This window comes from Phallusia mammillata, chromosome 1, assembly GCF_965637545.1.
Source record: "Phallusia mammillata chromosome 1, kaPhaMamm4.hap1.1, whole genome shotgun sequence".
NCBI lineage: Eukaryota > Metazoa > Chordata > Ascidiacea > Phlebobranchia > Ascidiidae > Phallusia > Phallusia mammillata.
Genome location: NC_137252.1, coordinates 13,453,725 through 13,478,267, shown reverse-complemented (window position 1 = coordinate 13,478,267; position 24,543 = coordinate 13,453,725). Strand labels below are relative to the sequence as shown.

Below are 24,543 nucleotides of genomic sequence, written 5' to 3'. Positions count from 1 at the left end.
ACACGGCTAATAATTTCGTACATCTCCTGTGGCCTAATGGATAAGGCATCGGTCTCCTAAACCGGGGATTGCGGGTTCGAGTCCCGCCAGGAGTATTTTTGATTTTTTAGAAGAAAAAAACTACAAAAGAAATTATTCGAAAAGACATGGCTAATAATTTTGGAGAGCTCCTGTGGCCTAATGGATAAGGCATCGGTCTCCTAAACCGGGGATTGCGGGTTCGAGTCCTGTCAGGAGTAATTCTTATTTTTTAGAAGAAAAATAACAAAAGAAATTATTCGAAAAAACATGACCAATAATTACGGACAGCTCCTGTGGCCTAATGGATAAGGCATCGGTCTCCTAAACCGGGGATTGTGGGTTCGAGTCCCACCAGGAGTAATTTATGATTTTTTAGAAGGAAAAAAAGAAATTATTCGAAAAGACATGACCAATAATTCCGGATAGCTCCTGTGGCCTAATGGATAAGGCATCGGTCTCCTAAACCGGGGATTGCGGGTCGAGTCCCGCCAGGAGTAATTTTTGATTTTTTAGAAGAAAAAAAAAGAAATTATTCGAAAAGACATGGCCAATACTTTTGGAGGGCTCCTGTGGCCTAATGGATAAGGCATCGGTCTCCTAAACCGGGGATTGCGGGTTCGAGTCCCGCCAGGAGTAATTTTTGATTTTTTAGAAGAAAAAAGAAATTATTCGAAAAGACATGACCAATAATTTCGGACAGCTCCTGTGGCCTAATGGATAAGGCATCGGTCTCCTAAACCGGGGATTGCGGGTTCGAGTCCCGCCAGGAGTATTTTTGATTTTTTAAAAGAAAAAAACAACAAAAGAAATTATTCGAACAGACATGGTCAATAATTACGGACAGCTTCTGTGGCCTAATGGATAAGGCATCGGTCTCCTAAACCGGGGATTGCGGGTTCGAGTCCCGTCAGGAGTAATTCTTATTTTTTAGAAGAAAAATAACAAAAGAAATTATTCGAAAAACATGACCAATAATTACGGACAGCTCCTGTGGCCTAATGGATAAGGCATCGGTCTCCTAAACCGGGGATTGTGGGTTCGAGTCCCGCCAGGAGTAGATTGTACATTTTTTTGAAGAGAAATAAAAAAACGCAATTATTCCAAAAGACCTGGCTAATACTTTTGGAGAGCTCCTGTGGCCTAATGGATAAGGCATCGGTCTCCTAAACCGGGGATTGCGGGTTCGAGTCCCGCCAGGAGTAATTTTTGACTTTTTAGAAGAAAAAAAAAGAAATTATTCGAAAGGACATGGCTAATAATTTTGGAGAGCTCCTGTGGCCTAATGGATAAGGCATCGGTCTCCTAAACCGGGGATTATAGGTTCAAGTCCCGCCAGGAGTAGATTGTACATTTTTTTGAAGAGAAATAAAAAAACGCAATTATTCCAAAAGACCTGGCTAATACTTTTGGAGAGCTCCTGTGGCCTAATGGATAAGGCATCGGTCTCCTAAACCGGGGATTGCGGGTTCGAGTCCCGCCAGGAGTAATTTTTGATTTTTTAGAAGAAAAAAGAAAAAAACAAATTATTCCAAAATACATGGCTAATAATTTTGGAGAGCTCCTGTGGCCTAATGGATAAGGCATCGGTCTCCTAAACCGGGGATTGCGGGTTCGAGTCCCGCCAGGAGTAATTTTTGATTTTTTAGAAGGAAAAAAAGAAATTATTCGAAAAGACATGGCTAATAATTTTGGAAAGCTCCTGTGGCCTAATGGATAAGGCATCGGTCTCGTAAACCGGGGATTATGGGTTCAAGTCCCGCCAGGAGTAGATTGTACATTTGTTTGAAGAGAAATAAAAAAACGCAATTATTCCAAAAGACCTGGCTAATACTTTTGGAGAGCTCCTGTGGCCTAATGGATAAGGCATCGGTCTCCTAAACCGGGGATTGTGGGTTCGAGTCCCGCCAGGAGTAATTTTTGATTTTTTAGAAGAAAAAAGAAAAAAACAAATTATTCCAAAATACATGGCTAATAATTTTGGAGAGCTCCTGTGGCCTAATGGATAAGGCATCGGTCTCCTAAACCGGGGATTGCGGGTTCGAGTCCCGCCAGGAGTATTTTTTGATTATTATCAGGAAAAAAAAGAAATTATTCGAAAAGACATGGCTAATAATTTTGGAGAGCTCCTGTGGCCTAATGGATAAGGCATCGGTCTCCTAAATCGGGGATTGCGGGTTCGAGTCCCGCCTGGAGTAATTTTTGATTTTTTAGAAGGAAAAAAAGAAATTATTCCAAAAGACATGGCCAACATTTACGGACAGCTCCTGTGGCCTAATGGATAAGGCATCGGTCTCCTAAACCGGGAATTGTGGGTTCGAGTCCCGCCAGGAGTAGATTTTACATTTTTTTGAAGAGAAATGAAAAAACGCAATTATTCGACAAGACACGGCTAATACTTTTGGAGAGCTCCTGTGGCCTAATGGATAAGGCATCGGTCTCCTAAACCGGGGATCGCGGGTTCGAGTCCCGCCAGGAGTAATTTTTGATTTTTTAGAAGGAAAAAAAGAAATTATTCGAAAAGACACGGCTAATAATTTCGTACAGCTCCTGTGGCCTAATGGATAAGGCATCGGTCTCCTAAACCGGGGATCGCGGGTTCGAGTCCCGCCAGGAGTAATTTTGATTTTTAGAACAAAAAAAAAGAAAATATTCGAAAAGACATGGCTAATAATTTTGGAGAGCTCCTGTGGCCTAATGGATAAGGCATCGGTCTCCTAAACCGGGGATTGCGGGTTCGAGTCCCGCCAGGAGTAATTTTTGATTTTTTAAAAGAAAAAAACTACAAAAGAAATTATTCGAAAAGACATGGCCAATAATTACGGACAGATTCTGTGGCCTAATGGATAAGGCATCGGTCTCCTAAACCGGGGATTGCGGGTTCGAGTCCCGCCAGGAGTAATTTTTGATTTTTTAGAAGGAAAAAAAGAAATTATTCGAAAAGACATGACCAATAATTTCGGACAGCTCCTGTGGCCTAATGGATAAGGCATCGGTCTCCTAAACCGGGGATTGCGGGTTCGAGTCCCGCCAGGAGTAGATTTTACTTTTTTTGAAGAGAAATGAATAAACGCAATTATTCGAAAAGACACGGCTAATAATTTCGTACATCTCCTGTGGCCTAATGGATAAGGCATCGGTCTCCTAAACCGGGGATTGCGGGTTCGAGTCCCGCCAGGAGTATTTTTGATTTTTTAGAAGAAAAAAACTACAAAAGAAATTATTCGAAAAGACATGGCCAATAATTACGGACAGATTCTGTGGCCTAATGGATAAGGCATCGGTCTCCTAAACCGGGGATTGCGGGTTCGAGTCCCGCCAGGAGTAATTTTTGATTTTTAGAACAAAAAAAAAGAAAATATTCGAAAAGACATGGCTAATAATTTTGGAGAGCTCCTGTGGCCTAATGGATAAGGCATCGGTCTCCTAAACCGGGGATTGCGGGTTCGAGTCCCGCCAGGAGTAATTTTTGATTTTTTAAAAGAAAAAAACTAGAAAAGAAATTGTTCGAAAAGACATGGCCAATAATTACGGACAGATTCTGTGGCCTAATGGATAAGGCATCGGTCTCCTAAACCGGGGATTGCGGGTTCGAGTCCCGCCAGGAGTAATTTTTGATTTTTTAGAAGGAAAAAAAGAAATTATTCGAAAAGACATGACCAATAATTTCGGACAGCTCCTGTGGCCTAATGGATAAGGCATCGGTCTCCTAAACCGGGGATTGCTGGTTCGAGTCCCGCCAGGAGTAGATTTTACTTTTTTTGAAGAGAAATGAATAAACGCAATTATTCGAAAAGACACGGCTAATAATTTCGTACATCTCCTGTGGCCTAATGGGTAAGGCATCGGTCTCCTAAACCGGGGATTGCGGGTTCGAGTCCCGCCAGGAGTATTTTTGATTTTTTAGAAGAAAAAAACTACAAAAGAAATTATTCGAAAAGACATGGCCAATAATTACGGACAGTTTCTGTGGCCTAATGGATAAGGCATCGGTCTCCTAAACCGGGGATTGCGGGTTCGAGTCCTGTCAGGAGTAATTCTTATTTTTTAGAAGAAAAATAACAAAAGAAATTATTCGAAAAAACATGACCAATAATTACGGACAGCTCCTGTGGCCTAATGGATAAGGCATCGGTCTCCTAAACCGGGGATTGCGGGTTCGAGTCCTGTCAGGAGTAATTCTTATTTTTTAGAAGAAAAATAACAAAAGAAATTATTCGAAAAAACATGACCAATAATTACGGACAGCTCCTGTGGCCTAATGGATAAGGCATCGGTCTCCTAAACCGGGGATTGTGGGTTCGAGTCCCATCAGGAGTAATTTATGATTTTTTAGAAGGAAAAAAAGAAATTATTCGAAAAGACATGACCAATAATTCCGGATAGCTCCTGTGGCCTAATGGATAAGGCATCGGTCTCCTAAACCGGGGATTGCGGGTCGAGTCCCGCCAGGAGTAATTTTTGATTTTTTAGAAGAAAAAAAAAGAAATTATTCGAAAAGACATGGCCAATACTTTTGGAGGGCTCCTGTGGCCTAATGGATAAGGCATCGGTCTCCTAAACCGGGGATTGGGGGTTCGAGTCCCGCCAGGAGTAATTTTTGATTTTTTAGAAGAAAAAAGAAAAAAACAAATTATTCCAAAATACATGGCTAATAATTTTGGAGAGCTCCTGTGGCCTAATGGATAAGGCATCGGTCTCCTAAACCGGGGATTGCGGGTTTGAGTCCCGCCAGAAGTAGATTTTACTTTGTTTTGAAAAGAAAAAAAAAACGGGAGTAGGTTTAAAGTTTTTTCGGAAAAAAACAATGAAATGATTCGAAAATGCATGTTGGTTTGTGATCCTCTAGTTATAAAAATTGAAATGCCGTGAGTGTCTGCATGAGTTTTACCTTGCTATGTAATTTGGGTTGTTCGGATTGTTGGTTTGTGATCCTCCGAAATCCGGATGATTGATACTGAAATCGTAATGTGTGATGGGCAACTTCCAGTAACTCGCCATATTAGTGGCGCTTGGATTTTTTCCTGTTTAAAACATGTTTTTTGTTTAAAAATTCAACCAAACATCCATGTTGTGATTGTTTCAAGTTAATTCAATCTGATGTAAACTACTTTAAATACTTTTCGCCTTTTTCGCGACCAACACAAAAAATAGTGTTTGGTCAAACTTCTGTGTGAAATGCATTGCATTAGTGCAGACGTGTACTATTTCTGATGATTGTTCTTCTATCAAACACTGTTTTGGCGTTCCAAACTAAGACCCATTTTATCCTAGTCAGACTTCTGTGGTCTGTACAAGTTTGGGCAGGAACATCAATATGTGGTATTTCACTTGTAAAATACTTGTTTAACCTTGACTGTCCAAAACTTGCACCAGCTCCAGACGACTGGCGGTACTCTGGGAGTTGTTGAATTGTAGCACTACCGCGCATTGATACAGAGTGCCCGGTTCGGCCGGGAAAAATCGAATCGACATCATGGAAGTGACGTTTGTCAAGGTAGGTGCAGTGGGCACTGAGCATGTGACGTTGTATGACCTGATGTAAGACGAACATATGAGACTTGCATTTGATCAGTATTTATTGCTGTAGCAGCATAGGCACTTACACTTGTGCAGTGATGCAATCAGCCGCATCTGTCCAGTTCTGGTTTCCGCAGAGCTGGGTTTGTGTGATGTTGCCCCCGGCGGCTGAAAAGTGATTTAGTCACGTAAGAAAATATGTCTTATAATGCCTCATTTTGTACAAACTTGTTAATAAACCGCTTAAAAAGCTTCGAATTTAATCATTTTTAAGCTGCAGTGTAGGAACAACAACACATAGCAGTTTAAACAGAAGCTGTAGGCCGTTATAAATGTCCAGTTATAAATCCAGTTTATAAACAAGCGCGTATAACATGATGATTAGAAAGCACATATGGAGCCATTGTGAACCAGATTTATTTCTGTACACCATTAGGTGGAGGATTTTTTAACACAATTACAGAAATTTGCCCCTTTTAGCAGTGACCAATAGAACATGAACTAATAATATGTTAGTTAAAGTTGACAAACTGTACGCATGTACAATTAACACTCACTAGTGGTATTGACCAGGGTACAGTTACACTCCACCGCGTCCTGCAATGAAACACCCGTCAAATCACCGGTGCTTGCGTCCCACACATAATAAAGATAACTAGGCATATCCCATTCCAGTGTGATGTCACAGTTTGGTGACGTAGATCCGGTAAGATTAACGGCACTGTCGAGCAAAGAAAAATATTGAAATAAACATCAAAGCATAGAAGTATAGAACATATGAAAGCTGTTTGTATAAAATCGAGGCCCTACACCCCCTAAAGAGCTTGCAATAACAAAGGGGACGCTGGACAACAAATTAACGATTGGGGGCGTTGTGATGAAGCTGGGCGGCTAAATCAAAACATACGACAAGGGAAATTTGTGAATGTGTTTTCGTGAATATTAAAATTATTAAGAGCGACTAGTTCGTATACCTACCTGCACCAGAATATTTCGGCCGAGCTGTTGATTCTTGTGAAAAGATAATTTGGGTCAGTTAGTCTCGGAAAGTCAAATATAAGTCCGTTTGCAGCTGGTGGTCGAGCGCACTGCCCGGTTGTCCCACTCACCAACTGCTCTTGTATTTCGTATAGAGCTTTTACCACGTCACAGCTGCAAGATTTCAATGAGATGTGTTATTTATTTACCAAGATTTTACACAAAGGTTATGACTGACGTAATGAACAGAAACAGTTGTTTATCCAAATCTAAGACATGGTGCTTAATGCCGAAACATCTAACAATACACAGCGGAATTTTATTACAAATTGACTAGTAGTAATCTTTTTGACTAGTAGTAAAAAAGTTTTTTTTTCTTCGAAAGCTGCATAATGATGTTTGCGTCTTTGTGGTAGTAATATGAGCACCAGCTTCCCTATAAAAAGGAATTTAAGTTGACAGTGACATAACTCAGGTGAGGTTAGGTTACTTTTTTGTGCCAACGTACTAAAGCGTTACGTAAAAGTTTGGTAAGTATTTAAAAAACCACTTACTTGCAGGAAAGCTGAACATTGTATAACCGTACGGTTGTGAGGGTATCGGCAACCTCATCAAACGCATCGCCACTAATTGTTTTCAGATTTGGGTTGTCACTAAGATACAATGAATTTAGAGAAACAAGATTTTGAAAGGTTGGAAGGTGGTGAACTTTGTTGTTGCTCAAATCAACGTGACGAAGTCTTGCTAGTGTTGATCTGGGAAATTAAAAACATGTAGTTAAAACTTGTGTAACACGCCTTTACAGTTGGGTGCAGACCTGCAGTTGTTAGTTGTTGCAATGTTTATTAGCAGTATAAAAACCGGCACTTAAAAATCAGACAGGTGAATCACATTTGTCTTGCACAAGCATCAACCACGACTACACGTGCATTCACCTGTCACGTCAAGTATTGCCGCTTACAAAACGATCACTGGGGACGCCACAGAGCATGCGTGACGTAATAGTTAGGTAACACTTGTAGATAAAACAATATTGCTTTTTAATTAGTCGTTAATTAAACAAGTCATTTTTGAAAATATACCTGCTGGCTGAGGTGAAAAACTGCCAATAACGCTAAATTGTGAATAAACGGTTTATCAACTGAACAAATATTAAGTAGTTTTAGTTTGCAAAGTTATGCTGTAAACCTAAGGGCTGTTTATGGACAATATGCATACGAGACTCGAACTTTTAGGAATGTTTATACATCTGCAATTGTTGCGGAATTAACCTAAGAAACTTGTCTTACGTAAAAACGTTGTCCTCAATGACTTCGATATCGTTGTTGGAGAGATAGAGAGTTTCAAGACTGACCAGCTCATCAAATACACCCTCTTGCAGTTCCGATAGCTTGTTGTGAGCAAGATGAAGTGATCTGACCCTATCCTGACCGTCAAAAGCGTTCTGAAAGAAAAAACAACAACAACAATGGATATACAATATTATCTCAGTTTAGTGACCACAACAGTCTCTTAGAACCCACAATGAAATCAAAACTTTAAAATTCTACTTACACTTGGGAGTGAACGAATTTGATTGTAGTTGAGATTGATACTGTAAAGTCGTTGAGCGTTTAAAGCAATGGGGTAAGTATCCTGCAGTAAAAAAGGTTGTTGATTTTACATCAATTATTTATCTTTATTGAAAAGAAAACGCTTACAAACATAGATTGTTACTAAGGGCTTTTAGTTATTCAGAGGCATTTTTTCGGAATACATTTTGAGTATTCTTATGAAAAACCAACACTAACCACATATATTGCATCATTTGATTCAAATTAAGAAAATAAATAAACACAGAAACTTTAAACAGGTCAAAACAGGTCCTGAACTTAATATTGCCTAAGTGGTATTTTGCCAAAAAATTCCTATAGTACATCCTAGTACGGAACATTTGCCTACCAGTTGGTTACTGTGCAGACTGATAGTAATTATAGTGGCTCCTTCAAAAGCATCGTCAGGCACTGAGGTCAGTTGGTTGTTGTTGAGAAGTAAATTTCTCACGTAACTATTGTTGTAGAACATCTGGCCCTGAATTTCACTGATCGCGTTGTTTTCCAGCCGTAGATAGTCGCCCACAGAAACATCACAAAAAGCCTGCAACATTTTTTTGGGGTTTGAGGTGTGTACCATTACTGAAACTTACTTTAAAGTACACCAGAAATATGATACTTTTAGCTATGACAGGACACAACAATACAGAAATATATGTTAAGTTCTTTTTTTATGATTTCATACATAAAAATTCCACAAACTTTCATGAGGTTTCTAAAACTTCACAAAAGATTTGGGGTCTTATAACATATAAAGTTTTACTTGATAAAAAAATATTTACTGTAACTCTTTGCCACAAACAAAAAGCCAAAATACTCTTACCCCCGGTTCAATGACTTTGATTTGACCTCCGTCCAACCTCCAATTGCGCATATTTACATTATGGAAAGCACACTGACCGATAGTGGGCGCCAAAGTACCTTGCATAAACAACTCGTCAGCTCGCACGTCGTCAAATGCGTAAGGGTAAAAATATTTCATAGAGTTGTCCTGAAGGTGAATGTCATCTACAAGAGTCAAAAGCGTTTGTTTATGACACCGTGCTTTGATTTGCAATGACTCAACTTGTACAGCTGGCGGGTTACAAATCGCATAAAAATATATACCTTACAATGCTAATAAACAAAAATCCACAATTTGTTTGCCTCAAAAAGCGCTTTTGTTTGTCGCATGTGCATTACCAAATTATAAAATGGATTAGCATTTTTTTCATGTTCAAAGTTTCCAAAAAACAAACAAAGATGTTGCAAGAAAATTTTACCTAAGCAGTTACCGATCTTCTTGAACGCTCAAAGAATGGTAATTAACAATTGCTTACCTGGAATATTGATTGATTTGAAACCTTGACTCTCTATTGTTGTGATTCGATTATTGTTTAATCGAAAGTGGTACGTAGCTGTGACGTCACAAAATTGACGTTCTCTGACGCGTTCTATTCTATTGTTTTGCATGTTGACGTTTTCAGCATGGAAGTTCGAAAAATCTCCAAACTGTTGAGACCAAACATTTTTCAATATTAACAGCCAAAGCAGACCTAAACAAATCATTAGACTGAAAATGTAAACAAATGTGACAGCGATTTGGAGTTTGAGCGCAAAATAGTTGCAAATAAGTAATTGTGTGCTCTCAGGGTTGTACTTTCAGACCCAATGCCAGGTTCGTTTACAAGTCTGATTCAGGTACAGTACCGTTACATAGTTTAAGGTCGGGTGTATTTACGACAAAATGCTATAAAACAACGGTAACTTAGCAACGAGCGGATACAATTCAGGCCATAAGCAGGCCAGTTTAGGGCACACGTACCGTTGGATCAGGCAGATGAGACAACCAGTTGTTTTCCATTCGAAAGTATCGATAATGAGAATTGATGTGGTCGAGCGCACCATCCTCTATGTGGCTGATTTCGTTGTTGTGTAAAAGTCTAAACACATGTGAAATCGGTAAAAACTGCTGACTGTTTGTAACAAGTTGCAAATAAATCAAAATATAATGTTTGTTTCAAGTGTTGTCTACAATATTCTTATCAAATTAATCAGAGGTTTACGTTTCTACTAAAATATAAATAAGCCAAAATACAAATCCAGATGGCAAAAACAGGTCTTACAGTTCAATTATTTTTGGTGAATCTTCAAACGCTTCGAAAGGAATCATCCCAATATTGTTACTATACAAGTAAAGAATAACCAGGCTTTCTAGGTTGTCGAAAGCCTGGCGCGGAATATACTCAATCGCATTTCGGTCGAGATAAAGCTCTCTCAACTTGGTCAAGTTCACAAATGGATTTTCGTGCTAAAAGCAAAATGAACAAAATACCAATATTATTATTTTGCCTAATTATAGTTTGTGCATATAATCGGTTCGAGTAAAATTGTATGTTATCTATGATGATTTTTGGTATTTTTAAGACACCAAACATCTTAAAGTTTGTCCACAAAACAGTTTTAAATGCACGTATCTGATTGACCCACTACTTGGCTGATGGTATTAGGGCGTTTCTAGATCTCAACCTGTTGAGTTCCAAAAACGGTGACCCATTTTAATACGAATATGGAAGATTATACTCTTGTTGCTTGCATTGCAGACGAATATCACACCTTAAAGGTGAAAAACTTGTTGTTTCGCAGCCACAACTGCACTAAGTTGGGAGGAAAGGAGTTGTCCTCGATAGCAGCAATTCTGTTATCACTCAGCCAGAGTTCGTGCAGGTTGTCAAGCTCAGCAAAGTCGTTTTCATTGATATAAGAGATTTCGTTGCTGAAAAAAATGTTATATATATATAGATATATATATATATATAACGCAGTGAAAACATTCTTACTATAATACGATGCATAGCAAATACTTCATTTGTCGCAAATAGTTGGGCCCGGGATAGTAAATTAAATTATTTTCGCTATAAGTTACACTCCTTACCGGTTTAAAACGATTTCGTAAACAACAGGTAACCGTTCGCGTCCAACAATCGCAGGGGGCACGTATTCAAATCTGCACATTAAAACGTAGTCAATTTTTGTAGGGCATGTAAATTCTCAGTTAATTCAGTGAATCAGGATGCTAATGAGAAACATGAATACTATCAAGAGAACAGAAGCAATAAACATGCAAAAATCGTCAATTTTTAGAGACGTTGTCTTCCCCCGATAAGCCCCTTATAAATGTTTTGTATTTTGTCGTGCATACCCGTAAAACCACTATAAAATGGTTAGTCTACTAGTGCAGTGATTTGCAACCGGGATTTGTAGCCCTCCAGAGAATCAGTGTAAGCAAGAACGAACTTAAAGTTTCAGTCTAAATAGTTTTATTTGTAATTATTTGTAAATCCGATAATACAAAAAAGTTTAGGAATCACTTGCCTAGTTAATAAGTCAATGTGTAAAACTTTGGTAGTGCTTTGTGCTATTACTATGTGCTTTGGTAGTGCTATATTACTTGTTGCCGGACAGCTGAAGATAATGAATTATTGGTGTGCAGAGGAAGACGTCCTTGTGTAGACTTGTCTCAGTGAGTTGGTTGTCGTTCAGTGTCAGGTGCCTCAGGTTTGGAATCAAACAAAAGGTTTCCGGATCAACGCTACTGATTAGGTTGTAAGCAAGGCGCCTGGTACAAGAAAACAATACAACGACGTTTTGTAAAAATAAACAAATCGTAAACCTATTCTTACAAGTCGCTAAGTTGCGGCAGGCCTCGAAAAGGGACGAAGTTCGGCAGTCCAGTACAGTAAAGTTCCCATGCACGTCCTTTGAAAGAAGCTTCATCGTATTCCTCAATTGATTTAATCAAGTTGCGGTCGGCGTGACTGATCGGGATATGAAAAAAATATACGCCGTTTGAAAGGTAAAAAATACATTTGTTCCTCACCTTAGTCGAGACTAAAGAAAATTTTACTCGTAAGATATGTTGTTTATTTTCAAATGACAAACATGCCAATTTTCTTTTCCGAGGAACTAGAATAAAACGCCTAAAACTCACATACAGTACAAACGCGGCCACGATCCCCATTCGAAGACGGCGTGCGGAAAGGATGGCAACAGATTGCCACTTATAAAAACTTCCCTCAGATTCGGCAGGTCAACGAAAGCTCGGTAGTCGATACAAGCTATCTGTTGATTGTGCAAACGTATTCGTTCCAACTTGGGATTGTCGCTAAATGCCTTTCGTCGTATCTGTGTCATCTCGTTGAAACTGATATCGCTAGTATCAATCGAAATACAAATTTGGTAAATGATGTCCATAAACCAGGGTTTTTAAAATTGAAAGTCGCGCGAGAAGTTTAGGGTTATCGTCAGTACATTTCTTGTTTGACTTTTTTCGAGAAAATGTTCAAATTCACGCCGAATCTAAGTTTTACTGAAGAAATGTGCGCGGGTGTCCAGATGAAAGCGGGATAGATGTAGACTACTTGCTAAGCGACAAGAAGTTGCAAACTTGACTATTTTGCACGATTTGAAAACACCTGGTTAATCGCTATGACAACATAACACAACATCTGTCAGCATCTTAAGAGTTGTATATTACGCGTCTTACTTAATATTATACTGTATTTACCGCAACATTTCTACTTACATGTGCAAAATTTCCGGTAAACCAGTAAAGAGACATGAAGTAAAGTCGGCAATTTCGTTATGATGCATTTCCCTAAAGACAAAACAAAATACAAAAAATGTGCCATATACGTCAAACCTATTTTGTTCATGCGTTTAATGCTTCAAAAAATAACACTTACAAGATTTTCAGTTGGGTAAGATTGTCAAATGAATGGTCTTGTACACATGATATCTGGTTGTTACTCAAATTCCTGCAAATTTAAAGCAGTCTTTTGTAAACAAAACGATATATTTGCAGAGATTTAGACGATAGAAATAATTTGCTCACCGATAAACTTTTTATACTTACAAATGCTGAAGAGGAGAGCCCGATAAAATATTCATCTCAGTTTTTGATATTTGTTCGATTCTGTTGGCATCAAACGATCTACAAGAACAAGAAAAGTATAGGTTTGCTCTCTAGAAAATAAAGCACAGTAAATACTTACATGTACTGAAGAAACGGCATGTTGATGAACACTTTTGCAGGAACCAGTGGACCAATGTTGTTGGCACTTAGTGCTCTGACAAAAATGGTGAAAGAATTTATAAAAGCGAAAGCAAATGTGGTAGGTGAAAATAAATGACAAATAAACTTACAGAAATTGAACATTGGTTTCGGCAAATAGGTCGGGTGGGATCCATGATATCTGATTTTCAACAAGGTTGCTAAAATTCATAGATTTTACAGTAAAAAATCCTATTTGAAGCAACGTTTGGTCACGATGCGAAACTTACACATGTGTTAGAGACATTGGTAGGTGAACTTCCGTAAGAACTGGGTATGGGAACGAGATACTGTTTCTGCTCAGGTCTCTAAAAAAGTAAAATAAAGCAATAATAATCAAGTTCAGGGTTTTTTTAAGGTTTGGTTTGGGTGACCGCTAAGTAGTTTTAAGAGACCGCAAGTGTTTCATTTAAATACCAAAAAATAGCCATATCCAAATTTTGGGAAACCGCTGGAGAAATTTTTCGGTCCCCCAAAACGGGCTACTCTAAAATACGCAATCTACGCAATCTACGCAATCTACGCAAACTATACGCAATCTGCTAAAAAAAATCAACTAAGATGTTGACGGTTAGGGCTATTAGGGTCAGGGTGAGGGTTTGTGATACAAATAACTTTATAATTTAATTTCAGATGCCTTTCAGGTCTAATTTTCTCACAAGTGTTAACATGCGGTACCATATAGTGTTTAGTACCACTCTCAACACATATTAAGCCCAAACTGGACATCTAAAAGTAAATTATAGTGTTATTTTTATTATAAACCCTCACCCAGACCCTAAAAGCCCTAACCGTCAACATTTTAAAAAGTTGCATACGTTTTATAAGTAGATTGCGTACAGATTGCGTAGATTGCGTAGATTGCGTAGATTGCGTAGATTGCGTATTTTAGAGGAGCCCCCCAAAACACCTTAAAAAAACACTGACAAGTTTACAGAAAGTCAACATATTGAAAAACAATATTTAATGAATATAACTTACAGCCATGATAATTTTATTGTGGTGTTAAGGTTGGGAAAGTCTTCAAGGTTTGTGTCGTGAATAACTCTAAAAATTAGACATTTTGTCATTCGACCAAAATAGAAAATCTTTGTAAAGCAATCTAAATTAAAAACGGTCTGTTCTATTTAAACATCATATCTTTTTTTAAACTATCTGAACATTGTTACAAGTCGGTAAGGCTTTCCAATCCAATAAAAACATCTCCATCGAAGTTTTGCAGAGGAACTCCTAATAGAGTAATTGTGGTTGATTCGTTGCGAAAGAATCCAGGCTCAATGGTGGTAGGAAAATAACCTTTTCTCTTCACAAACGTTCTGAAAAACACATATTGTTGTAAATTGTGTTGAGAAAAACATCGAAACTGTTTGTCAAAATACTGTTTTGGCATAGTCCGCAACTAAGGTTGCCTTGAGATAAATACGAATAGCAAACTATACCATGTCCATAATTGCTATTAAAGCTACAGTATCACTTACGTTAGTTGGGTATTCGGCAAAGAACAATTTATTGTCTGTTGGTTGTCGTTACAGGTGCAACCCGAACAAGCATCGTCCCGGTAGTCATTGTAATGCCTTCCATAACCATACCATACTACTGGGTGCGATCCACGCAAATTGCAGTTGTACGACCAAAATCCATTAAACCTTCGAGCTAAAAATTTAACATATGTATCCGTTTTTTTCTTGGTTATGCTGCCTTCATTCAGATACAGGCTATGTTTACTCTTGTTTGACTGACTTTACATATAAGCTTAGTGCTGCATGGGAACTAGATAATGAATTAACATGCCTGTCAACTGACTTGCAACAAAGCTACCAAGCCAATTTCCATAAACAATACAAATCAAGTGCTATTTCTAGCTCTGTCTATTGCTTATTACTGCACTTTTGACAAAAAACAAACTAACTAACTCTCATTTATTCGAACACAAAACTGTGGGTAACTTAAAGCAGGCTTACTTTGGTCGTATCCCATTGAATACCGTTGATTCCAAAACCATTCTCCAGTCCATTGGGGTTGACCGTAACGGCAAGTTTGTGACGTCACAATCGACGAGTTCCAGAATAAGCAGATAAGAAACGTCAAGAAAGCAAGCATGTCTGACTTCGCACTGCAACACCAGGTGATAAGGCTGTAAATCCGTTTGGCTTGTAATGGTACAGCAAACCATGTAACCAAATTTTAAGTATTATTGTTTTAAACACAAGTGAATCCAACGAATAAAAAACAGCACAATAAAAATGTCAACAGAGCTGACAAAAAGATTCAACAAAGAAGTTCACGGTATGATGAATGAGAAATGCAAGCAGATGTTTCATAAAGAATGTACTACCTGTTTGTTATGACTACAACGCACTTTTACAACAGTGGGAATTATAGGCATGCCATGTACATTTAGACACTTAACACACAATCATCGCGTGGCTATAAAACAGCCTAAAATAAAACTAATCTGTTAAAATGGCATTTTGAGGTGACGATTGTAGGCTATTTAGTTCGCAGATTACTAGGTGACGATGTTGTCCTATTTCGCAAAGCGTTACGTTTGATCTGCCCCTTTGACCACAGTCACCACACCACAGCGTATTAGCAAAAGAAGGGCAAGGACCAAAACGATTCTCAAGTTTAAGCAGTTACTTCGGTTCTAAGTTGTTGTGTTTTTTTTTGTGTGTGGAAAACATGCAATGGTAATGACATTAAATGCAAAAAAGTAGCGAGCACGCCAGGACTCGAACCTGGAATCTTCTGATCCGTAGTCAGACGCGTTATCCATTGCGCCACGCGCCCGCACGTAAAAATCGCCGTCCACTTGGTAGGTAAAGATGACTTCCTAGTGTTAGCGGTTTTCTTGTTTTAAATTGCATGCTGATTGTGTTTTTACTTTACGCGGAAGTGGATTGCTTACCTGTTGGCACCATCAGTACATTATATTTTTGAACACATAGTATATTTCCAAACACATCATGGGCTTTTTGAAGCTGTGAGCAACTTTTCCTACGCTTTTTGATTATGTGTAAGAACACTCGGTTTCTTTTGTTGTCTACGTGGAAGAACGAGCACAGGAGACTCGTGCACGATGTCACATAAATTTACACCTATACACTCGTACGATCTGATATCGCGTTAGATGTAGGCTACTTTAAGCAGTGACGGTACCGCCAAATTCACACCACGTGCCTCTTGGGGTAAACTTTAAGTGAGAGTTGCATTCGAATATTTTGCGACACAGATGAAAATCTTACGCGGAGCTTTTTGTTATACTTGCCCTGTTGAAACATAGTTAACTACAAGGCTACTTGGATGGTCGAAAGTATCCCTCAGTTGCATAGTTGCCAAGATGGCCATTAATCTTTCGCTAGCATTATAGGCATGACGTGTTATAGGCAAACGCGTTGCGGTATTTCCAAACGTCTAGTGTTCAAATTCTTAGTACTGCGTAGTATATGCATCCTGTTACATCGCCTTGTACATATGTTTATGTTTTCTGTGTTTCCCGCCAGTCGTCTTGATTCCTGTGTATGACGCAGTGTTGTGCCACCTGCAACATTGTTTGTCACACTATCGGTGATTGTGATGTCACAACTTTGGCATTGTTTATTGGTATCACGTCTTGTAAGCGAGACCGCCTCGTGTTTATTAGTGACTGGAACTTACAGCGTCTGCATGCGTTTTTTAACTGGTCAATTATGTTTGTTTTTTGTGTAACGAACAGGAAAATTATGCTGTTTAGAAACTGAATCGTCCAATGTTTGACTTGAATATTTAGTGATCGGTAAGCATATGTTAAACCTTGTTGTTAACCTTTGGATTTGAATTTATGTGAAACCTGTATTCAGACGTGAATTCCGCCGTCGTCCAACCCGTGTTATTCTGAACCGAACTGTGTTATTCCGGTAAGATTATTGTTGCTTAAAGTTTGCCGTCCGTCACTAGTGTGATTAAGTGATGTTTATGTGTGATGTTATTAGATGCTGTGTTTACACACCTTCTACTGATCGCTTGCATTTAAACGACTCCAGTCCTCTAATAGTTTGGTAAGCGTAAATGTCATTGAAATTCGACTTCTGTTGCCTTGTCTTAATTTGAACATTTTTTGTAGAAACCGCCTTTTGACCCTTGTACTCGCCGTGCTGCTATACTCTCGAGCGCCATCTATCGGCCATATTGTAGAATAAAAGAGTTCGTTATATAGCTCTTGGCGTCTTGGAGTTAGAGCGCAAGGAAAGGCGCGTTAAAGACAGTTTTAGGAACACAAGCGATCGCCCCTGCTGTGCTGTCTGGAGGCGCATGGAGTCACGCCTTCCGATAACAAAAGACAGCGCAACACATCCGCTTTAATTATAATACGTGTAGGTGGTTGAATATGAATGCACAGACAAAAAGAAAGCTGGCGAGCGTTACCTTGTACAGCATTGTCTAATTTTAATCAACACTTAGCTTCAGCAGTCCTCAAGGTTCATAAGTAAGTTGTTGTAGGCTAGTTACTGACACTTCATACGGCGTGGAAAGGCTTGTCCGGCGTTATGTATATGGTACAACTTTTTGTTATTTTTACTGGTACGTAGACATGACGTTTCAAACGAAAATTGTGCGATAACGATACATTATTTTTGCCCAGGGATGGTTGTACATGTGTGTGCGCAAACTGTTTCGCTGCAAAATACTTCCCCGCTTTGCAATTGCTCCTGTAACGGAATAAATACAGGTGTGTTTTTAATTTAGCATTCCTTGCTTACATAAAATTGCTACCGCGATTGACAGTCAAGCTATGCGTAAGGCAGATTTCAGCAATTTTCATTGAAACCAACTTTTCTCTGAAAAGATTTTGCGTAATGTGCTTAATTGTGACATATGGATTGTCGGTGTTTAAACAAATGCTTTTTCTTCCTAGTGATACCCAAACCCAAAAACTTCCAATGCAGTTTTGTCACGAGTTTAAAGAGTAAGTTAACGATTTTAAATTATTATTTAAATAAATATGTTTTCTAGATGTTAGCTTGTGATGTAACACAGGTAGTGCAAACCGCAGCCGACGGAGAGTCAACCAGCCGAATTTCTAATCTCTAATTCGTATCGGGTTTTCGTAGATATTACATTTGTTTGGTAAACAACGACATATAGCCTAAAAAGAACAAACATTATTCTAAATTTGAAATTTAATGCTAAAAAATAATTTTCTGTTTGCACCAGTTGTTTTAAATGTTGGGCAGTTAACTTACCAGTACGTCACATTTATTAATGTTATTTATTGTAGTACGTAAACGGAGATTTCGTTCATCTTTGCTTTTCTAGATACTCACACTCTTGAATCATCCTTGTTTAACAGATAACGTTTAACAAATAACTATTGGTGTTTTGCAGAAAACCTCTGTCAAGGAAACATGTCTGCGGTCTGTACAAAAGTACCGCAAAACGGTGGGCTATGGTTTATTATTATTTGGTAACTTAAAGAAAACACGCAAAATTTTTTTGTAAAACATTGTGTAGAATTGTTGTGAAAAGTTAAGTTGACTAGTCGTAGTATTAAAACAGGTAATTTATAAAAGGTTTTAATTAAATTAAATGTACACTTGAATGCAGCGGACTCACCGTCTACATCGCCAGCAGTCTCAGCGTCAATACCACCAACAATTTCAACTATACGAGCCGAATCTTCGACAACAGCAAAAACTGCAATAGTATCAGCATCATCGAGCTGCGAAAAAATAGCGAGTTTAGTACAAGACAGCATTTCGCTCCTATCGGAGAAGAGCACATACTCGCTAAGCGAGGTCATCGATCACGTGACAACAATCGAAAACCACCTATGGTCATTATCATCGTGCAACATTAAAATATATACAGGCGAAATCGTTGGTCCCGATTTCCATATGGCAATGGGGGTGGTCAATTCTTCAGCGACGTTCAACACGCGCTCAACGTCCGTTAGCATTAACTTAAAACCGCAGTATCATGGTCGGAAAACCACTGCGTACGCTGCCGAGCTGGGTCTTCCGACTGATGTAATGTCGTTGTTCCTCGCGAACAATCAATCAATGCAGGGTCAGCAAGCTCAAACTTCCGTCACTGAATCTACTTCCTTATTCCCTGGTACGCCTTTTGTGAGCGTTGCAACTCTAAAAGTCAACGAATCGTCTCCAATGAGCCGTGTCGCTTATACGTTTCGTACCAACGCGTCGATGCTGCAATCAAGCGTGTCAACCCTGAAGGCCTCGGACGCCACTGGTGGTAGAGTAATGTTGACACAGCTAAAACCGCAATGCATTTTTTTGCATGTTAACAACTCCAACTTTTCTGATGCTGGATGTGAAGTGGTGTCGACATCCGCCTCGGACAACGTCACTTGCGCTTGCAATCACACAACTCTTTTTGCGGTTCTTCTTACGGCAACGTTAATTAAAGTTCCCTACGGAGTCCAGGTAACTGCTACCAGCGCACTGAAAATTTAGACTATACTGAGTTTAAGTTTCCAAAATGTGTCATTACCTACGATTTTACTTTTACTAAAAATACGTTGTTAATTCATTAGGTATACATCTTGTAAAACATACAACCCAAAACTTTAAACTTCGAAAATCATGGAAAAATTTGTTTTGTACGCATGTTGAAACATTAGCTTTCGTCAACACAATTCTCTCGTGTGTCGTCAGGCTACCTAATTGATTGTTTTTGATTTAGTGGTTTAGCAAAAAACTTTTAATGTCTTACGTTTCAGCTTCTCTCGTACATCACTGCAGTCACATCAATATTGTTTGCCAGCATTACTGTAGTGATTCTCTTCAAACTGCGACATAGCATCAAAAGCGACAGAACCGTTGTGCAGATAAACCTGTGCGTGTCTCTTTTATTCCTAAATCTAACCACCCTGCTGCAAGATGTCGCTGTTGCGAACTCCAGATGTTGTGAGATGGTGACGGTTTTCGTGCATTATTTTCTCTTGGCGACAGGTAAGTGTATACTTAGTAACGCAAGGGAGGGACTTGTACAGATATGTTACTGGGCCTGAAATTTGAGTTCGAAACTGACCCGAACCTAGCCTGAATCTAAATCCCTGCTCAAAATCCCTGTTTATTGTATTGCCCGAATTAGGCACGAAAGTTAGATTAACTATGGAAAACGCACCAGTGTGGCCGTGTGTGAATCGAGATCAAGACCGTTTTTATACTAACTTAAGCTCATACCGGACCCAAACCTAAACCCGACAAAAAACGTTGGACCTGAGTCTGGACCTGTAGTAAAAGATGGAAATCTTAACCTACTATGCGTTTTCCTTGGCATTGTTGAGGTCGCATTGAATAAATTATTACGTGATGTTCATTAACAACCATTTTCCGGAAAAAACTTGCCGCGCCCGTATTCGGTGTGCAATGCGCATGCGATCGTGGAAACTAATAAAACGTGTTTTTATTTTCCTTATTACAATTTAGGCAGTATTTAAATTACAACTGGGTTTTCAGGCTCTTCTTTTATATTTGACAGGCGCATGGATGAGTGTTGATGCCTTAATTCTCGCCCTGAAGACATCTAAAAAGGCGCTAAAATTTGCAAACCAGAAAAAGGTCACGATGTATCGGATTAGACATCTTCTCGGTTGGATTGTCCCTGGCATCATAGTGGCACTTGCAACGTCAATTAGCTTTCCTATGCAAAAGTACATGGATGTCCTAACGAAATATGGCGGTTACAAATTTTGCTGGCTCAGTGCGACCTCTGGCATTCGTGGTATAGCAGTACTCGTACCGCTGGGTGTCTTCCTCACATTTAATCTAGTGGTAGCTGTAAAGGTCTCCCGGCTTGTTGCAAAACTAAGCGAAGAGCAGAAGAACTACGTTCCTGCGGACGACGCTGGTTGCACAGGAGTGGATTATGAACATGTCATGGCTGCCGCAAAGGCTCTTATCATGCTCATGCCGGTTTTTGGCATTACCTGGATTTTCGCGTTTTTAGCAGGTTCGTGGACATTTTACTGTTTAATAGAAATAACCAGTGGCGGCTCGTGCCTAAAATTTGTGGGGGTGCTGCTCCAAATTTTAGCCTTTGTTGAACAAATATTAGTTGGCAATATATAGAAAAGCCACATTTCTAATTTTCTAGCCATTGTTTTGTGTACAAAAACAAGTAATACAAATCTTAATCGGCAACTCCATTGTGACGTAATGTTTGTTACGCAATAATGTACACGAGTGTAAACCGCAGACGGTATCATGGGGGAATTTTGTTTACTTGCACAGCGACGGCAAAACTTAATAACATGCACGAAAAAAGTGGCACAAAAACACACGTGACACAGACTCGAAACGAAGCGGTTATAAATACGGTAAAACACAACAACCGTACATGGAAAAAAATATTAATAAATGAGTCGAAAAAGATCGAAGTATTTCAGTTGGACAACATTAAAGTAAAACTGGTTATAACAATGACTACTAACTAACACACTTGCTATTCAGTCATTAATATGGTCATGTATCATTTAGGTAACTTATAGCCACAGTCAGCATCTTCAACATATTCTATGACACTTCACAGATTATAATTGCCACAAAAAAACTAGCCATAAAGCTTTTAATTTGTATCATAACTGATAAATTTAACGACCACATTACATTTGTGTCAGAACTTGTTTATTTTATTTAACATCTTTACTTAACTTTTGTGTACAACTATTAATTGTTTTTAAGGCTCTTAACTGCTATACTTGCTGCTTTATTTGGTGGCAAGTAGCTTATAATTCCTTTTTTTGAAGTGCAAAACTCTCCAAGCTTTGAAAATTACAACACTCTCACTTAAATTTAAAACATAGTATTGAACCTTGTGCTTCTATTTTACAACTTAAATGAATCATAAAGTTATAGTTTGAGCAAAATAATGGATAGCTTCTTCCTTGATTTCCAAATGACAACTAAGAAACTGTTTTTTTTTTCTTCTATTTAGTGCTATCACTGCAAGTGCAAGTCTTTTTGGAAATAATGGTGTTCCTTAGAAAAGTTTGCATCCTTTTTAGTGTTGACAAGAACCGTTTTGCCTTTGAGAGACTCATGGAAATTGCTGGCTAACTGGCTTTTCTTTTTAAAAGTTTCAGTAACTTTTCTAACAACAGGATATGCTTGGTGGTAACTACTATCTCCCCTGTAGAATGTTCATTCTTGAGAAACATTTCCTGTGAAGCAATTTAGCAGCTACTGTTTAGAGAAACAGTACATGTCCATTATATCAATACACAAGATTGCACTTGGCTGCAAATACTGTCCACATGGTGTGTTAAGAAACCAAAACTTGAAATTGTCATCACTAAGATATTTCAAAATTCCTGTTGCTTGTGCAATTTTTTGTTCTGCATTTAATATTGCCTAAATTTCAGTAAGGCATTTAACTTCACAGTCACAAAGCTATTTTTTCTTTGTTAGCATTCAAAACTAAAACTGAGTAGTTCTTGTGGTTGCTTATTCCTGCATGACATATTAGGAATAGCGGATGTTTTATCCCAGTTTTCTTAACTTTTTATTCAGGTTTTTATTATAAAGGTTAATCGTGACTTTTCAAACGGTTAGATGACCTTTTTTTCTTTTTCAAGGTGGTAGATACACTTTTTAAGTAGATACACTTTTTTGGGTAGATACACTGTTTTTCACCCTTTTTAATTCAATGATCACTGCAAAAACTAAAGCCCACTTACAGTCATCTTAAAAAAGCCACGACTAACCTTCAAAGAATAAATTAAAAGATGACAAAACAATTATTTAACTGTACTCACAGTCGAACTTAAGAATATAGCAAACGGGTTTGGTTTTGTAGCACAGTAAACCCGGAACAGACAACACTGAACTACAGGCCGGTTCACACGCTGCGTGATTGGTGGAGCTGCGCGAGCCGCAGCACCCTGTCGCCTATTTCGCCCGGCATGTAGCTTTCCCAAGTGCGCATGCGCACAAGTGCAAAACGTCATGAAACGTCACGATTAGTCATGAAACTGGAGCTGCAGTTCCACCATAGATAACATATTAATGCCATAATTTTTTTCAAAAAATGAAAAAAATGCCGATCAAGGCGGAAATCTTACTTATAAAAATTATACTTTAGAATAAAAAATAAGTATCATGAAAGTTATCTGTAATGTTGTGGTGGGAATTTTAAGTAAAAATATCTAGGGGGTGCTGCAGCTCCGCAGCACCCTAGCACGAGCCGCTGGAAATAACTTGTTTTTAAATCGTTGCATCCCGCACGACTTTTAAGATATCGCAGCAAAAAATCTCTATAAAGTCAATAGCCGAAGAATGATGTTGGAAAATGGCATCTTTTTACAAAACAAAACCGAAACCCGGCCCTAGCTCGAGATGTTGCGTTTAAAGCTCGAGTAAATCGCAAAGTTAGGTTTACCAAAGTAAACTTGCTACACAAATATGCCTGAGAGTGTAAAGTCAAGCCCGAATTAAACGCGATTTTAACTTAAACCCGATAATCTAGCCACGGCTTGCAGCTCTAACTTGTAATCTGCTAACTTAGAACTTGCTACTATAGTGTTACTATTTTCTTGTTAGTATTTAGTTTTTCCTTACACTGTATTTTCAGGTACCGATGACAAGCTGGCATCCAAAGTTTTCATGTACTTCAATGCAATTGTCAACGGAGTCCAGGGTGTTTTTATCTTTCTGGTTTACTGCGTGGCAAATGTTCAAGTACGACAAGGTCTATCGAGAGAGATGTTCCGCTATCGCAACCAAAAAAATTAAAAACACTGTAGAAAACGCGCTTAAATTTTGTGCTGTGTTATGTCTATACACGGGTTAGAACATTTTTTTCCAACTGAATGCATCAGCATGTGAAAGAAAAACACACAACTAAGGGTCAGACAATCGCGTTGCTGGCTTTTGTAGGTTCGGACATTTTCTGCTAAATTCTGAACATCGATTTGTTTGGAAAACTTAACGTAACAATATCCTCTCCCCCAATGTTTTTATACCTTTGTGATTAAAACACGTTTACAATTTGTGGTGGAAAAAATCTGTATTATTTTCTTGACTTTTTGCCCATGCGTTTCTCAGTCTTTTTGCTGTATGGCTTATACTTTTACATTGTTTTTAAGTACGGAGTCATCACTATGCTCAATGTCCATTTGAAACGGGCAACGCGCTCTGCTACATTATAATGTAGAGTGTGAGAAAAGTGTGAGTACCATAAATCACGGAGGAATGTCTCACTAGTTTGGGCTGTAACCATCAAAAAGGCTGCGGTTGTGGGGTCAGGGTTTCGTATCAGTAAATCAAAACGCATTTTCGACTTTCTTTACCAATTGTTTGTGTGTGTATAAAACGCAATGTAACTAAATACTGGTGAGATTTA

At 38.6% G+C, this 24,543-nt stretch overlaps 2 protein-coding genes and 31 non-coding genes across 37 annotated transcripts in view; 31 read left to right on the top strand and 2 right to left on the bottom strand.

Annotated features, from left to right (window-relative positions):
* Positions 1–15,295, bottom strand: part of LOC145232053 (uncharacterized) — a 68,687-nt gene extending 53,392 nt beyond the window's left edge. The window contains exons 1-28 of the mRNA XM_080096559.1: positions 15,162–15,295; positions 14,679–14,853; positions 14,370–14,516; positions 14,182–14,247; positions 13,431–13,508; positions 13,293–13,361; positions 13,142–13,216; positions 13,003–13,080; positions 12,833–12,904; positions 12,673–12,744; positions 12,079–12,300; positions 11,771–11,905; positions 11,539–11,706; positions 11,023–11,094; positions 10,704–10,863; positions 10,214–10,398; positions 9,913–10,030; positions 9,428–9,599; positions 8,932–9,116; positions 8,458–8,652; positions 8,071–8,151; positions 7,806–7,960; positions 7,071–7,271; positions 6,517–6,690; positions 6,096–6,259; positions 5,625–5,706; positions 5,370–5,554; positions 4,910–5,042 (exon numbers count right to left, since the gene is read on the bottom strand). Coding sequence (XP_079952685.1) covers positions 4,910–5,042; positions 5,370–5,554; positions 5,625–5,706; positions 6,096–6,259; positions 6,517–6,690; positions 7,071–7,271; positions 7,806–7,960; positions 8,071–8,151; positions 8,458–8,652; positions 8,932–9,116; positions 9,428–9,599; positions 9,913–10,030; positions 10,214–10,398; positions 10,704–10,863; positions 11,023–11,094; positions 11,539–11,706; positions 11,771–11,905; positions 12,079–12,300; positions 12,673–12,744; positions 12,833–12,904; positions 13,003–13,080; positions 13,142–13,216; positions 13,293–13,361; positions 13,431–13,508; positions 14,182–14,247; positions 14,370–14,516; positions 14,679–14,853; positions 15,162–15,177 — 3,635 coding nt within the window. The 5' untranslated portion in view covers positions 15,178–15,295. The remainder of the gene's footprint in view (positions 1–4,909; positions 5,043–5,369; positions 5,555–5,624; positions 5,707–6,095; positions 6,260–6,516; positions 6,691–7,070; positions 7,272–7,805; positions 7,961–8,070; positions 8,152–8,457; positions 8,653–8,931; positions 9,117–9,427; positions 9,600–9,912; positions 10,031–10,213; positions 10,399–10,703; positions 10,864–11,022; positions 11,095–11,538; positions 11,707–11,770; positions 11,906–12,078; positions 12,301–12,672; positions 12,745–12,832; positions 12,905–13,002; positions 13,081–13,141; positions 13,217–13,292; positions 13,362–13,430; positions 13,509–14,181; positions 14,248–14,369; positions 14,517–14,678; positions 14,854–15,161) is intronic.
* On the top strand, positions 23–95 carry Trnar-ccu (transfer RNA arginine (anticodon CCU)). The gene has a single exon. It is a non-coding gene; the product is annotated as a tRNA-Arg (tRNA).
* Trnar-ccu (transfer RNA arginine (anticodon CCU)) lies at positions 167–239 on the top strand. Its single transcript has one exon. It is a non-coding gene; the product is annotated as a tRNA-Arg (tRNA).
* Positions 309–381, top strand: Trnar-ccu (transfer RNA arginine (anticodon CCU)). Its single transcript has one exon. It is a non-coding gene; the product is annotated as a tRNA-Arg (tRNA).
* Positions 585–657, top strand: Trnar-ccu (transfer RNA arginine (anticodon CCU)). The gene has a single exon. It is a non-coding gene; the product is annotated as a tRNA-Arg (tRNA).
* On the top strand, positions 721–793 carry Trnar-ccu (transfer RNA arginine (anticodon CCU)). Its single transcript has one exon. It is a non-coding gene; the product is annotated as a tRNA-Arg (tRNA).
* On the top strand, positions 865–937 carry Trnar-ccu (transfer RNA arginine (anticodon CCU)). The gene has a single exon. It is a non-coding gene; the product is annotated as a tRNA-Arg (tRNA).
* Positions 1,006–1,078, top strand: Trnar-ccu (transfer RNA arginine (anticodon CCU)). Its single transcript has one exon. It is a non-coding gene; the product is annotated as a tRNA-Arg (tRNA).
* Trnar-ccu (transfer RNA arginine (anticodon CCU)) lies at positions 1,151–1,223 on the top strand. The gene has a single exon. It is a non-coding gene; the product is annotated as a tRNA-Arg (tRNA).
* On the top strand, positions 1,435–1,507 carry Trnar-ccu (transfer RNA arginine (anticodon CCU)). The gene has a single exon. It is a non-coding gene; the product is annotated as a tRNA-Arg (tRNA).
* On the top strand, positions 1,579–1,651 carry Trnar-ccu (transfer RNA arginine (anticodon CCU)). The gene has a single exon. It is a non-coding gene; the product is annotated as a tRNA-Arg (tRNA).
* On the top strand, positions 1,717–1,789 carry Trnat-cgu (transfer RNA threonine (anticodon CGU)). The gene has a single exon. It is a non-coding gene; the product is annotated as a tRNA-Thr (tRNA).
* Positions 1,862–1,934, top strand: Trnar-ccu (transfer RNA arginine (anticodon CCU)). Its single transcript has one exon. It is a non-coding gene; the product is annotated as a tRNA-Arg (tRNA).
* Positions 2,006–2,078, top strand: Trnar-ccu (transfer RNA arginine (anticodon CCU)). Its single transcript has one exon. It is a non-coding gene; the product is annotated as a tRNA-Arg (tRNA).
* On the top strand, positions 2,144–2,216 carry Trnar-ccu (transfer RNA arginine (anticodon CCU)). Its single transcript has one exon. It is a non-coding gene; the product is annotated as a tRNA-Arg (tRNA).
* Trnar-ccu (transfer RNA arginine (anticodon CCU)) lies at positions 2,282–2,354 on the top strand. Its single transcript has one exon. It is a non-coding gene; the product is annotated as a tRNA-Arg (tRNA).
* Trnar-ccu (transfer RNA arginine (anticodon CCU)) lies at positions 2,427–2,499 on the top strand. Its single transcript has one exon. It is a non-coding gene; the product is annotated as a tRNA-Arg (tRNA).
* Positions 2,565–2,637, top strand: Trnar-ccu (transfer RNA arginine (anticodon CCU)). The gene has a single exon. It is a non-coding gene; the product is annotated as a tRNA-Arg (tRNA).
* Trnar-ccu (transfer RNA arginine (anticodon CCU)) lies at positions 2,702–2,774 on the top strand. The gene has a single exon. It is a non-coding gene; the product is annotated as a tRNA-Arg (tRNA).
* On the top strand, positions 2,847–2,919 carry Trnar-ccu (transfer RNA arginine (anticodon CCU)). The gene has a single exon. It is a non-coding gene; the product is annotated as a tRNA-Arg (tRNA).
* Positions 2,985–3,057, top strand: Trnar-ccu (transfer RNA arginine (anticodon CCU)). Its single transcript has one exon. It is a non-coding gene; the product is annotated as a tRNA-Arg (tRNA).
* Positions 3,129–3,201, top strand: Trnar-ccu (transfer RNA arginine (anticodon CCU)). The gene has a single exon. It is a non-coding gene; the product is annotated as a tRNA-Arg (tRNA).
* Trnar-ccu (transfer RNA arginine (anticodon CCU)) lies at positions 3,273–3,345 on the top strand. Its single transcript has one exon. It is a non-coding gene; the product is annotated as a tRNA-Arg (tRNA).
* On the top strand, positions 3,411–3,483 carry Trnar-ccu (transfer RNA arginine (anticodon CCU)). Its single transcript has one exon. It is a non-coding gene; the product is annotated as a tRNA-Arg (tRNA).
* Positions 3,556–3,628, top strand: Trnar-ccu (transfer RNA arginine (anticodon CCU)). Its single transcript has one exon. It is a non-coding gene; the product is annotated as a tRNA-Arg (tRNA).
* Positions 3,694–3,766, top strand: Trnar-ccu (transfer RNA arginine (anticodon CCU)). Its single transcript has one exon. It is a non-coding gene; the product is annotated as a tRNA-Arg (tRNA).
* On the top strand, positions 3,838–3,910 carry Trnar-ccu (transfer RNA arginine (anticodon CCU)). The gene has a single exon. It is a non-coding gene; the product is annotated as a tRNA-Arg (tRNA).
* Trnar-ccu (transfer RNA arginine (anticodon CCU)) lies at positions 4,124–4,196 on the top strand. The gene has a single exon. It is a non-coding gene; the product is annotated as a tRNA-Arg (tRNA).
* Positions 4,266–4,338, top strand: Trnar-ccu (transfer RNA arginine (anticodon CCU)). Its single transcript has one exon. It is a non-coding gene; the product is annotated as a tRNA-Arg (tRNA).
* Trnar-ccu (transfer RNA arginine (anticodon CCU)) lies at positions 4,542–4,614 on the top strand. The gene has a single exon. It is a non-coding gene; the product is annotated as a tRNA-Arg (tRNA).
* Trnar-ccu (transfer RNA arginine (anticodon CCU)) lies at positions 4,686–4,758 on the top strand. The gene has a single exon. It is a non-coding gene; the product is annotated as a tRNA-Arg (tRNA).
* A 622-nt stretch (positions 15,296–15,917) lies between the features above and the next one.
* On the bottom strand, positions 15,918–15,990 carry Trnar-acg (transfer RNA arginine (anticodon ACG)). The gene has a single exon. It is a non-coding gene; the product is annotated as a tRNA-Arg (tRNA).
* A 666-nt stretch (positions 15,991–16,656) lies between these two features.
* On the top strand, positions 16,657–24,543 carry LOC145209182 (adhesion G-protein coupled receptor G2-like). Of its 5 annotated transcripts, none has more exons than XM_080079443.1 (9): positions 16,657–16,975; positions 17,040–17,760; positions 17,822–17,908; positions 18,095–18,145; positions 18,565–18,618; positions 18,784–19,622; positions 19,919–20,150; positions 20,683–21,153; positions 23,773–24,543. In XM_080079443.1, exons 2-9 carry the CDS (start codon positions 17,727–17,729, stop codon positions 23,931–23,933), a joined length of 1,929 nt encoding a protein of 642 aa, XP_079935569.1. In that variant the 5' UTR covers positions 16,657–16,975; positions 17,040–17,726; the 3' UTR covers positions 23,934–24,543. The 5 variants fall into 5 exon arrangements, with proteins under 5 accessions (XP_079935569.1, XP_079935572.1, XP_079935571.1 ...); XM_080079446.1 differs by lacking the exon at positions 16,657–16,975 and having other exon boundaries at positions 16,982–17,096; positions 17,303–17,760; XM_080079445.1 differs by lacking the exon at positions 16,657–16,975 and having other exon boundaries at positions 16,982–17,096; positions 17,172–17,760.